Genomic DNA, 12708 nt, shown 5'->3' with positions numbered 1-12708 from the left:
AGCATTTGTATGGAGTGTAGCCATGTATGGAAGTGAAACGTGGACGATAAATAGTTTAGACAAGAAGAGTATAGAAGCTTTCGAAATGTGGTGCTACAGAAGAATGCTGAAGATTAGATGGGTAGACCACATAACTAATGAGGAGGTATTGAATAGAATTGGGGAGAAGAGCAGCTTGTGGCACAACTTGACTAGAAGAAGGGGTCGGTTGGTAGAACATGTTCTGAGACATCGAGGGATCACCAATTTAGTATTGGATGGCAGCGTGGAGGGTAAAAATCGTAGAGGGAGACCAAGTGATGAATACACTAAGCGGACTCAGAAGGAAGTAGGTTGCAGTAGGTACTGGGAGATGAAGAAGTTTGCAGAGGACATAGTTGCACGGAGAGCTGCATCAAACCAGTCTGAGGACTGAAGATCACAACACACATCCTTTTAGACTTATACACTTCGTCCAACGCTATTCTAATTTGGTGATTCCTTCCGAATAATAGGAACTGTCCAAGTCTGCAAAATAGCTAATAGTTGCGGCAATCACCTCCTCGTTCGAATAAAATCTTTGCCGCGCCAGCCATTTTTTCAAATTGGGGAACAAATAGTAGTCCGAGGGAGCCAAGTCTGGAGAATACGGGGGGGGGGGGGGGGGATGCGAATCGAGTTGGATACCTATTTCCATTAATTTTGCGACCAAAACTGCTGAGGTGTGCGTTGGTGCATTGTCGTCATGGTAAAGGACGGTCCAATTACGATGAATAATATTCACCTGTAATATTGTTACCCTTTTCCAGATAGACGATGAGGATTATTCCTTGCGAATCCTAAAATACAGTCGCCATAACCTTTCCGGCCGTAGGACTGGTCCTTGCCTTATTTGGTGCAGATTGTCCCTTGGTAACCCATTGTTTGGTTTTTTGTTTGGGATCAGGGAAATAGTAATGTATCCATGTTTCATCCACAGTGACGAAACGACGCTTGAAGTCTACATCTACAAAAACATTTATACTCCGCAATCCACCCAACGGTGTGTGGCGGAGGCCACTTTACGTGCCACTGCATTACCTCACTTTCCTGTTCCAGTCGCGTATAGTTCGCGGGAAAAACGACTGCCGGAAAACCTCCGTGCGCCCCCGAATCTCTCCAATTTTACATTCGTGATCTCCTCGGGAGGTGTAAGTAGGGGAAGCAATATATTCGATACCTCATCCAGAAACACACCCTCTCGAAACCTGGACAGCAAGCTACACCGTGATGCAGAGCGCCTCTCTTGCAAAGTCTGCCACTTGAGTTTGCTAAACATCTCCGTAAAGCTATCACGCTTACCAAATAACCCTGTGAAGAAACGCGCCGCTCTTCTTTGGATCTTCTCTATCTCCTCTACCAACCCGACCTTGTACGGATCCCACACTGATGAGCAATACTCAAGTAAAGAAGCTGCGGATTCTTCGTGAACAGCTCAAACCATCCTTGCAACACTTCACACGATTCCGTTTTTGGTCAAGCGTGAGCAATCGCGGAACCCATCTAGCGGATAGCTTTCTCATGCCCAAATGTTTATGCAAAATATTGTGTACCCGTTCATTCGAGATGCCCACAGTTCTAGCAATCTCACGCAACTTAAGTCTTCTGTCATCCATCAACATATCGTGGATTTTATCAATGATTTCTGGGGTCGTAACCTCCGCAAGGAGTCCAGCATCACTTTTGCCCATATGGCCAATCCGAAACCACTTATAAACTGTTCTAATCGAAGGTGCAGAGTCATCGTAATGTTTATCAAGCTTCTTTTTAGTCTCCTGTGTCGTTTTGCCTTTCATGAAGTAATGTTTAAGCACCACACAAATTTTTTTCGTCCATTTTTTGACAATCACTCAACTTCCTTGATTCACACGAATGCCAAAAGAAAGAAATAGACCAATATAATTGAATCTTGGTGTGCGTTCTTTCCAAACTAAACATGACCTCGATACGCGCCGATGGTGTCACCTCTCGGACTTTGCATGGACTTCTCAAACGCCCCTCTTACATGGTGAGTCAGGATGAAAGGTAATTGTTTTGACGGGTGATGGCATTGCTGATTCTGAACAATGCCCAATTCCGAATGGTTTCCGAGATAGAAAACTTTTAATGTACATTTCTGTTTATTTTCTGTATTATTCATTGTCATTGTTGCAACGTATCACTTCCTCTGAAGTAGAGGCGAACATTTTGATACAGGACGTTTGTGCTCTATCATGTTGGAAAACTACATCAAACTGGCCTCAAAATAGTACCTAAGCTACAGCGCACGCGCGTCATGCAAGATTTTCAATATTCTTGCGATCTCTGCCCGCAAACTGTTAGTTTTACACAAAAAATTATTCGTACCTTTGTTTTTTGGGAAATTTAATTTAGTTTAATTGTGTACTGAGATACGTTTCCGTTGGAGTGTGCGGCTTTCGAGTTATTAAAGAAGAACGAACAAAAGTGATATTAAACGTTTTCTATCTCAGAAACCATTCGCAATAAGGCATATGTCGCTCTGAAGTTTGTTGTTCAGAATCACTAATACTATTGCGTCTCAAAGCATGTACCTCTTCTCCTGACACCCTGTATAAATCCGCCCTGAGAGGCGGTGAGGCACACTTCGCGTCCAGCTATCAATCTGTCCGCGTCAGTCAAACGCCGGCTTACGCGCTGCGTCGTATAACGTCACAGCCAGGCTTCGACTAAACGCATGATCTCGGTACAAACAGGAAGTCGCAAAGACGGTCCACGGCCTTGAACCGGTTAGATTTAACGGATGTAACTTTTTGTGTGCCGCCCGTAATGTTAACAAGAACGCTTGGCAGATAGTAAGATTATTTTCGAATTTTGTGGCGACCAATTAACTTTGATGATTAGAAGTCAGGGCGAAAGACCAGTTAATTGGAACTCACTATAGAGGTGGCATCAGAATTGATCATAATGCTGTTTAGATACAGTCATCATTATTATTTTTATTATCATCAGAAATAGTACCATGTTGTGTGTGTGAAATTTTGTTGAATATGTTAATCAGAAAATTTTGTTGAATATGTTAATCAGTTAGAACTCAAACCTCTATTTATAATCGTAGTTCCTGATATCACTGAGTAAGTAGAGAGAAAGAAACATTTTCTTTCAGTGCGTACAAGAGGAATGTGACTTGCAGACTGAAAATTATAGTCAGTATGTTCTCCATTGCTTTCAGGCTGACAACAAAAGCAGTTTTGAGGTTGTCGTGAAAGACCGTGAACATTCTTACATTTATTACTATTATCCGTCCGCCACCCCACAAACCCCAATGAGAAATACGAAATTACTTCAATATGTTACGTGTTATGATTTACTGTTCTTGTTAAATGAGGTACTTGGCGTATCGTCCTCGCGCTTAGATGCAACACTGCACTCTGCTCTACTGTCACATAAAAATTCTTTTTAACGACCCGGATAATTTAGTAAATCCAGACAAGACAGTACAGTTACATTTCAAATACGGACTAACCATGACATTACACTGTACTGGAGTAAGTGGCGTTTCATTATTACACATTCGCAGTTGGACTCTTATTTACTGGAACGTTTTTGCTTCTGTTACTGTGCACTTTAGACAGTGTCAGTATATTAACTGGAATACATCTTTCATACTACTGAAGAGCCAAAGAAACTCGTACAGCTGCCTAATATCGTGTAGGGCCCCCGGAACATGATGTGGTATGGACTCGCCTAATGTCTAAAGTAGTGCTGGAGGGAACTGACATCATGAATCTTGCAGTGCTGTCCATAAATCATAAGACTACGAGGGGATGGAGATCTCTTCTGAACAGCAAGATGCAAGGCATTCCAAATATGCTCAGTAATGTTCATGTCTGAGGAGTTTGGCGGCCAGCGGAAATGTGTAAACTCAGACGAGTGATCCTGAAGCCACTCTGTAGCACTTCTGGATGTGTGGGGTGTCGCATTGACCTGCTGGAATTGCCCAGGTCCGTTGGAATGCACTATGGACATGAACTGATGCAGGTGATCAGACAGGATCCTTACGGATATGTTACCTGTCAGAATTGCATCTAGACGTATCTGGGGTCCCACATCACACCAATTGCATACGCCCCGCACCATTATAAAACCTTCACCAGCTTAAACCGTCCCGTGCTGACATACAGGTTCCATGGATTCATTAGGTTGTCTCCATACCCGTACACGTCATCCGCTCGATACAATATGAAACGAGACTCGTCCGACCAGGCAACATGTTTCGAGTCATCAACAGTCCAATGTCAAAGTTGACGAGCCCAGGCGAGGCGTAAAGCTTTATGTCGTGCATGGTTCACGAGTAGACCTTCAGCTCCGAAAGCCAATAACGATGACGTTCCGTTGAATGGTTCGCACGCTGACACTTGTTGATGGGCCAACATTGAAATCTAAAGCAATTTGCGGAAGGGTTGCACTTCTATCACACTAATCGACTCTCTTCAATCGTCGGTGACCTCGTTCTTCCAGGATCTTTTGCCGTCCGCAGCGATGTCGGAGATTTGATGTTTTACCTGATTTCTAATATTCACGGTGCACTTGTGAAATGGTCGTACGGGGAAGTCCCCACTTCATCGCTACCTCGGGGATGCTGTGTCCCATCGCTTGTGGGCCGACTATAAATTCATATTCAAACTCACTTAAATCTTGTTAACCTGCCATTCTAGCAGCAGCAACCGACGTAACAACTGCGCCAGACACTTTTTGTATTATATAGGCGTCGCCGACAGCAGTATTCTACCTGTTTACATATGAAGGGCTTATTTCTATAGTGGTACAAGTCCATTTTTGTTCACGAGCGCTGAAAAATGTGCAGTTAAGATACCAGAAATATTCAAGTATATGGCTTCTTTCTGTTTGTTTGGCTAATTAATTTCAGAAGCATTATAGACAGAAAAGTGGAGGTAATGGACTTGTACCACTAATGAAATAAGCCCTTCATATGTCTGTATGTGAATACGCGTGCCTATGCCAGTTTCATTGGCGCTGCAGTGAAGAACCTAAAAGTATCTGCAGATATTTTCGCCATTTGGTTCTTGCTACAATCAGTCAATTCTCATAGCGAAGATACCGTCAGACGTAAGCATAATAAACCGGAACATATGGGTTTGTGATGTCTACCTCATGGTTCAGTATGTCCCGTTAAGGATACTTATCCCTATGTTGTAACTGTATTTTATGCAGTTAAATTAATTCTCATGGATACCGGTTATAGTGAATTTTCTGCACCACGAAAGAAGTATTTATTTACTTCTCCAACGATTCTGTCGGTGTCGATGATTTCCTTATTCTGCATAGTATCTCCACGACTGATGTACTTGTCCCCTTCCGGGCGTCTGTCAAGCAATCATGCACAATACTATTGTACGGAAAATTCGATGAAAACGCCTATGTCAGTCGTCACATCAGACAGAAAACTAAAATCGTCATTTTCGTCAATCATGGCAAGAATCCAGAGGATATCCACCTCACGGATGTGTTTCAGAACTCGTAGTACTATCACAAAAAGATAGGTAATGTAAATTATTAGAACTGCGGAGTAATAGGCCATGTATATTGTGGTATGTATTTTCAACGCTCATGTTGGCCACTCATATACACAGTGTAACCAAAAGTGGTGGGAAGGCACTAGACATGCTGCTGAATCCTATGCTTTGTGGTAGTCTCCAATCAGCCGTGATAGAAATGGGTTCCGGATGCCTCACTTTTTGATGTTTCTGACTCACAGCACACGGTCAGCCACAACGTGAAGTCAGTCCAACAAGCATTTCTGGATATCCTGTGTGGTGGTTAAAGCGTGTGGAAGCTTTATCTCTGGGATATTGAACACCCTAAACAATAACCGGAATTATTGCATAGTTTCCCACAGAACACCGCATGTTGTTCTCGATGGAGAGACGTCTACAGACGTTAAAGTGACCTCTGGCGGGCCACAGGGGAGTGTTATGGGACCATTGCTTTCCACAATATATATAAATGACCTACTAGATAGTTTCGGAAGTTCCATACGGCTTTTCGCGGATGATGCTGTAGTATACAGAGAAGTTGCAGCATTAGAAAACTGCACTGAAATGGAGGAAGTTCTGCAGCGGATAGGCAAGTGGTGCAGGGAGTGGCAACTGACCATTAACATAGACAAATGTAATGTATTGCGAATACATAGAAAGAAGGATCCTTTATTGTATGATTATATGATAGCGGAACAAACACTGGTAGCAGTTACTTCTGTAAAATATCTGGGAGTATGGGTGCGGAACGATTTGAAATGGAATGGTCATATAAAATTAATTGTTGGTAAGGCGGATGCCAGGTTGATATTCATTGGGAGAGTCCTTAGAAAATGTAGTCCGTCAACAAAGGAGGTGGCTTACAAAACACTGGTTCGTCATATACTTCAGTATTGCCCATCAGTGTGGGATCCGTACCAGGTCCGGTTGATAGAGGAGATAGAGAAGATCCAAAGAAGAGCGGCGCGATCCGTCAAAGGCTTATTTGGTAAGCGTGATAGCGTTACGGAGATGTTTAGCAAACTCAAGTGGCAGACACTGCAAGAGAGGCGCTCTGCATCGTGGTGTAGCTTGCTGTCCAGGTTTCGAGAGGGTGCGTTTCTGGATGAGGTATCGAATATATTGCTTCCCCCTACTTATACCTCCCGAGGAGATCACGAATGTAAAATTAGAGAGATTCGAGCGCGCACGGAGGCTTTCTGGCAGTCGTTTTTACCGCGAACCATACGCGACTGGAACGGGAAAGTGAGGTAATGCAGTGGCACGTAAAGTGGCCTCCGCCACACACCGTTGGGTGGCTTGCGGAATATAAATGTTTATGTAGATGTAGACTTCAAGCGTCGTTTCGTCACTGTGGATGAAACATGGATACATTACTATGTTCCTGAGACCAAACAAAAAACCTAACAATGGGTTACCAAGAGACAATCTGCACCAAAAAAGGCACCATTGGGTGAGAGGTAGATTTTATAATTGATTTTAGTGTTACAGTATGACGCAGATGAATACTCGAAAGGACTGACACTGGCCTCGCATTCCCACTCTCGTAAAGGGATCCCTTTGGTCCGTAAGACACACCTGAGTCCTGACGGGTGTGGTTGGTGGACCCCTGCAGGCGGAAGCCCGTGCGCCTGGAAGACGGCCAGCTGGCCTAGATGGCCGCCCTGTATTGGTACCCCTGCGGTCTGTAAGATCTTAACACGGGACGTACCTGAGGCCTGACAGGTGAGGTTGGTGGGACCCTGCAGGCGGAAGCCCGCGGGGCACTGGAAGACGGCCAGCTGGCCGAGGCGGCTGCCCTCCTTCCGGCTCGTCAGCCGCGTGTCGTCAGTCTCCAGCGGTCCGCAGTGCACGGCTGCAACAGCAACGCATCACATATAATTACTTAACGGCTGAGTTAATGCGGAAGTACAAATATGGAGCTAAGTATAAGCAAACAGGGAAAAACATTTGTGCTTCCCATAAAACATGCTGATACTGCGGCCTTTGAAGCCCTCAGTTTGGCAAGGAACGTAGTCCACAAGATATTGCAGGTATCCCACAACCAGTTGAAACCATAAACTGGTTAACAGGTACCGCAGTATTGCCAAGTCCCACACTTCACCCCTCCGCCGCCCCCCACCGAACCCAGGGTTACTGAGAGGTTCGGCTGAGCGGTCAGCGCGACAGAATGTCAATTGTAAGGACCGGGTTCGATTTCCGGCTGGGTCGGAGATTTTCTCCGCTCGGGGACTGGATGTTCCGTTGTCCTAAACATCATGATTTCATCCCCATCGACGCGCAAGTCACCGAAGTGGAGTCAAATCGAAAGACTTGCACCCGGCGAACGGTCTACCCGACGGAGGCCATAGTCACACAACATTTACAATTTTACCGTAATAGATTTCTTTTCCTATGCATGTGAGCTGCCCGCCGCTAGATTGTAGCAAATCGTTATTGCAATGGATTTTTCTGCAATTTTCACCTTCTTTGATGGCTAGATTTTTCTCTTGAAACGTCTCATCAGAGGGCTTCTTGTGCAGGCAGTGGTAGGCTATTGTGGTGCCTGTGTGTTGCCGTTGGAGAGACTTGGATTGCAGCCCCTGTGTTGTACGGCGGCTCTCCGCTAGGTGCCGCTACTGTTACGGAGTGCGGTGAGAGCGGCTAGGGCACTCAGCTGTGGAGTGTTCAATGTGGCTGTCACTTGAGTAATAGCGTGAGCCGCTTTGTAAAAACTAGAGGCACGTTTGATTCGAAGGACTGTCTGAAGAACAAGTCTGGGGGTTGCGTGGTATTCTGGAATTCTGTGGCGCGAAGTCTTGCGGAGCCCGCAGTGAGTTGATCTTGTCACTTCTTCACTATGGCAGCATGTGGCCACAATGATATTTCCAGTTGCCCTTGAGAGCTAAGCTATGGTGTAAACACACTTCTTGAGCGTTCTCCAGAAACCGGTACTTCTATCCAAATGTCCTGCCCTGTTTAGTGCATTTTAAGGGCCACAAAGATGACTGATATTAAAAAAAAAAAATCGCACGGGCCAGCGATCTGACAGAGGGGTATGTACCTATGTTTTATTATTTGGGGCCGGGTTCTTAAGTTAAATAATCTTGTGTATTAACTAGTCATTTTATTGTACGTCAGTCTGTTGCAGTTATTACTTCGATATTCAAATTCTGTATACTGTGAAGACAGCCAGTAGCAGAAATTTGCTATTTACTTCCAAATTGACATCGCTGCTTTTTGAACCATATGACTGAAAGAGTGTCTTCCAATACATTAAATTGGCTCCTATAGGCAGAAAATTCTGAAGTGGTTGTGTCTCTTCATACATTTTATTTCGTATTGGTGTACTTAGGTTTTCAATTCTAAGAGCTGCTCACTAATTGAAAATATGTAATTGCTGTTGTGTTTTTTTTCATTTGTTCCTTGCACTGAACTTTCTCATAATACAGTTTACAAAGTTTAATCATTTATATCGAACACCGACGAAAAAATCGCAACACCAAAAAGTAATTATGTAGAGTAATGAAATTTCACGATAACATTTGTCCAGGCAACATTTAAGTGATTAAGTTGTAAGTTCACGGGTTAATGTAAGCGCGAAGTAAGTCATTGCAAATGTGAAATGCTTGTTCATTCATGTCTGACGTAACCACCACAACGTTGGACACAAGTATGCAAGAATGCATCTATTTTGTTGTACAGGTGCCGAATGTCAGTTTGTCGGATTCAGTTCAACTCCTGTTGTACTTGGTTGGTCAGTAAAAATCAAATGTTCAAATGTGAGTGAAATCTTATGGGACTGCTAAGGTCATCAGTCCATAAGCTTACACACTACTTAACCAAAATTATCCTAAGGACAAACACACACACCCATGCCCGAGGGAGGACTCGAACCTCCGCCAGGACCAGCCGCACAGTCCATGACTGCAGCTCCGTAGACCGCTCGGCCAATGCTGCGCGGCGGTTGGTCAGTAAAGGGAAGGATAATGATGTTTGTGGATGATGCTGGAGTTGTTCGATGTTGTCTCATATGTGCTCCATTGGAGACGGATATTGTGATCTAGCAGGAGAAAGCGACATGTCGACATTCTGTAGAGCACATTGAGTTACAAGAGCGGTATTTAGGCGAGCGTTGTTCCCTCGGATAACACATCCAGCAATCACAATTAATAAAATAGTCAGGGCTATTTTGCCGTGGTCTAATGGATTTCACCTTAAAAACCGACGTTTCGTTCCCATCTGCGAAGGAAATTTTCAAAGCGTATCGTAGCTTTGTGGAATTTCCGAGTCACACCCTGGCTCGCTACTGACTACGGAAAAGTTCCGCTTCCACGAGCTTGCGCGGAGTGGCGTGACGTCACACGTTTTGAATACGCGAGCTCAATTGGCTGTTTCGACTGTCATCGTCCGCTATTGCTATCATCCCATTGTTGAAGACAGGTAAACATCTTCAGCACCGGAATCCAAATGTCATTTAATTTCACGACCTCCTCTTTCCTAATGAAGTTCCTGGAGTGTTTTGCAATCTCCATGGCCTCTATACATATTTTTTCATGGTATTCGCTTGTGGCTGCCAGCACTTCAGTCATATCAAAATTAATCTGGTGGTCTCCTGTCTGTAAGGCATGTTCTGCAACAGCTGATCCGTCAGTCTCCCATCGTCTGCAATTGCCCTCGTGCTCTTCGAGTCTTTTTTTTTTTTTTTTTTTTTTTGACAGATATTTTTGTAGCACCCACGTACACCTCCGCACAACTACACGGAATCCTATAAATCCCATCGTTTTTCAATGGGTGGCGAGCATCCTTGGCCATTTTAGGTGATTTTGTATCTTCCGTGTAGTTGTATAGATTACCGCGATGTTCCGCTTTTTCAAGATTTTTCCTATGTCTTCAGTCACGTCCTTAATGAATGGCAGGAAAACTTTCGATTTCATCGGCGCTTGAGCATCGCTATAATTTCTACGCGTTGATCTTAGCACTCTTTTCACCTCATAAAACGAATCACCATTTTAGAGCAATGCATTGGTGAGATGTATCAATTCTACGTTAAGCTGCTCTGGTTCGCAGATTTTCCTTGCTTTATCCACCAGCTCTTTTTATGTTGCCTCGCTTTTGTTGTTAGTGGTGGTTTGTATCCCGGTGTAAGTAACGGTCTGTGTGCGTGGGTTTCCGGTAAACCGTGTGGCCCAAGCTACCATCTTCTTTCTTGAAAACTAAGCACATCAAGAAAATTCAATATTCCGCCTGCCTCCTCTTCCTTGGTAGACTAATCTTCGGATGGATACCGTTCAGATGTTTGATGAAAACGAACCAGTTCCTCCCTGCCATGCCGCCACAAAATATACGTACCACCCACGTAACGGAACAAGATATTCGATTTCTTGTTCGCAGTTTTCATTGCCTGCTCCTCGAAGTTTTCCATAAAGATGTTCACTATTGCCGGGCTTAAGAGGCTCCTCATAGCTACATCATCCGTCTGTTCATAGAGCTCTTGGTTCCATTTGAAATATGTGGTTTAGAGGCAATATTTAAATAGTTCTGAAACGTCGGGAGGAAAAATCTGATTCAGCTGTTGCTACACTTCATGAAGTGGAACCATAGCGCCGGCCGGTGTCGCCGTGCGGTTCTAGGCGCTACAGTCTGGAACCGCGTGACCGCTACGGTCGCAGGTTCGAATCCTGCCTCGGGCATGTATGTGTGTGATGTCCTTAGGTTAGTTAGGTTTAAGTAGTTCTAAAGTTCTAGGGGACTGATGACCTCAGTGCTCAGAGCCATTTGTACCATTTTGGAACCATAGCGAATAGCGAAAGCACACAAAAATTAAGTAATATGTCCTCCGGCTGTACCACTATGTCGTTTAATTTACTGATAAAATGTGCCAAATTCTTGATATACGAATCCGATCGGTCCACATACGGTCGTGATAATGTTGTCAAGAAATTGGCAATGAATAGATGGGCGAACTAATAGCACTCACTATAGGTCTTAGAGGAATAGTTTCGTTGTGCAACTTCGGCATATCGATAAAATTTTAGTGCTAGGGCAACTGAAATGAGCAGACATTTCTGAACGTTCTGGTTGATAGAGGACTTCTCTATCAACCGCGTAACAGTTCTAACAATGTTGTCAGATACCATGAAAGGCTCTACAGAGACGCCATAGAGATTACAAAACACCCTAGGAATTTCAGTAGGGATGATAGCAATAGCGGAGGACGGCAGTCGGCAATCGCCAATTGTGCTCATGTATTCGAAACATGTCGCGTCACTGCGTGGTAGCTCGTGGAAGCGGAATTTTGCTGTAGTCAGGAGCGAACCAGGTTATGATTCGCACATTCAACAAAGCTATGATAACCCTTGAAAATTTACTCCGCAGATCGAGGCGAAACGTCGGGTTTTAAGGTGAAATCCATTCTACCAGGACATAATAGCCCGGACCTTTTTATGAAATGTGGCAATTCCTGTGGTGAAAGTTTACATTTCAGCCCCTGGAATGCTGTTCATGAATGGCTGCACAACAGGTCGAATCACCAGTTTGACGAACAAATTTGCAGTCATACGTTGCGTGGGATAACGACGAGAGTGATCTTACTGTCATACGATCGCATCCCTGACTATAGCTCAAGGTGTAGGTTCAGTGTGTCTCACACGCGGAACGGTTTGGCTGCAGGCCATCAACTGGCCTTCTTCTAACCAAAACATGGCTGTATCTGGCACCGAAGCACAACCAGCTTTCATCAAGAAACACAACAAACCTTTACCCTACTCTCCACTAACTCTCGCTTGACACCACTTAAGTCACAAATGGAGGTGTTTCGGGATCAGAGGAAAGCATACTACACAGCGTTTGGCTCGGAGCCACCCTTGAAGTAAGCGATTTGGAACAGTTCGTTGTGTCACTGTGGAGCCAACCGCTGCTCCCAGTGCTGTTGCAGATGCAGTACGATGAGGCAGACCATAAGCCGAATTTGATGATCTTCCCTCCTGGCAGAACCACGTGCGCGTGCGGAGCCCGGTTTTCTTGCTCAATGGTAACAACACTCACGAGCGTTACAGCCTGTATTTAAAGCAAACCCGAATAACATCCTCGTAGTGGCGCTAGTAGCGCCATTCTTAAGAAACTGGCTTCAATTTTGAATCGACATCATCTTTCATTTGCAGAAACACACCTACCAACTTTCGTTTATGTAGCG

At 44.4% G+C, this 12708-nt stretch overlaps 1 protein-coding gene across 1 annotated transcript in view; it reads right to left on the bottom strand.

The window, feature by feature from the left end:
• Positions 1 to 12708, bottom strand: part of LOC124613609 (locomotion-related protein Hikaru genki-like) — a gene marked incomplete at its 5' end in the record, with an annotated part of 336916 nt that overhangs the window by 102039 nt on the left and 222169 nt on the right. The window contains one exon of the mRNA XM_047142324.1: positions 7246 to 7389. Within this exon, the coding sequence (XP_046998280.1) occupies positions 7246 to 7389 (144 nt within the window). The remainder of the gene's footprint in view (positions 1 to 7245; positions 7390 to 12708) is intronic.

This window comes from Schistocerca americana, chromosome 4, assembly GCF_021461395.2.
Source record: "Schistocerca americana isolate TAMUIC-IGC-003095 chromosome 4, iqSchAmer2.1, whole genome shotgun sequence".
In the NCBI taxonomy this organism is placed as follows: Eukaryota; Metazoa; Arthropoda; class Insecta; order Orthoptera; family Acrididae; genus Schistocerca; species Schistocerca americana.
Note: the sequence above shows the minus strand (reverse complement) of the source record. Positions and strands in the feature narration are given on the sequence as shown.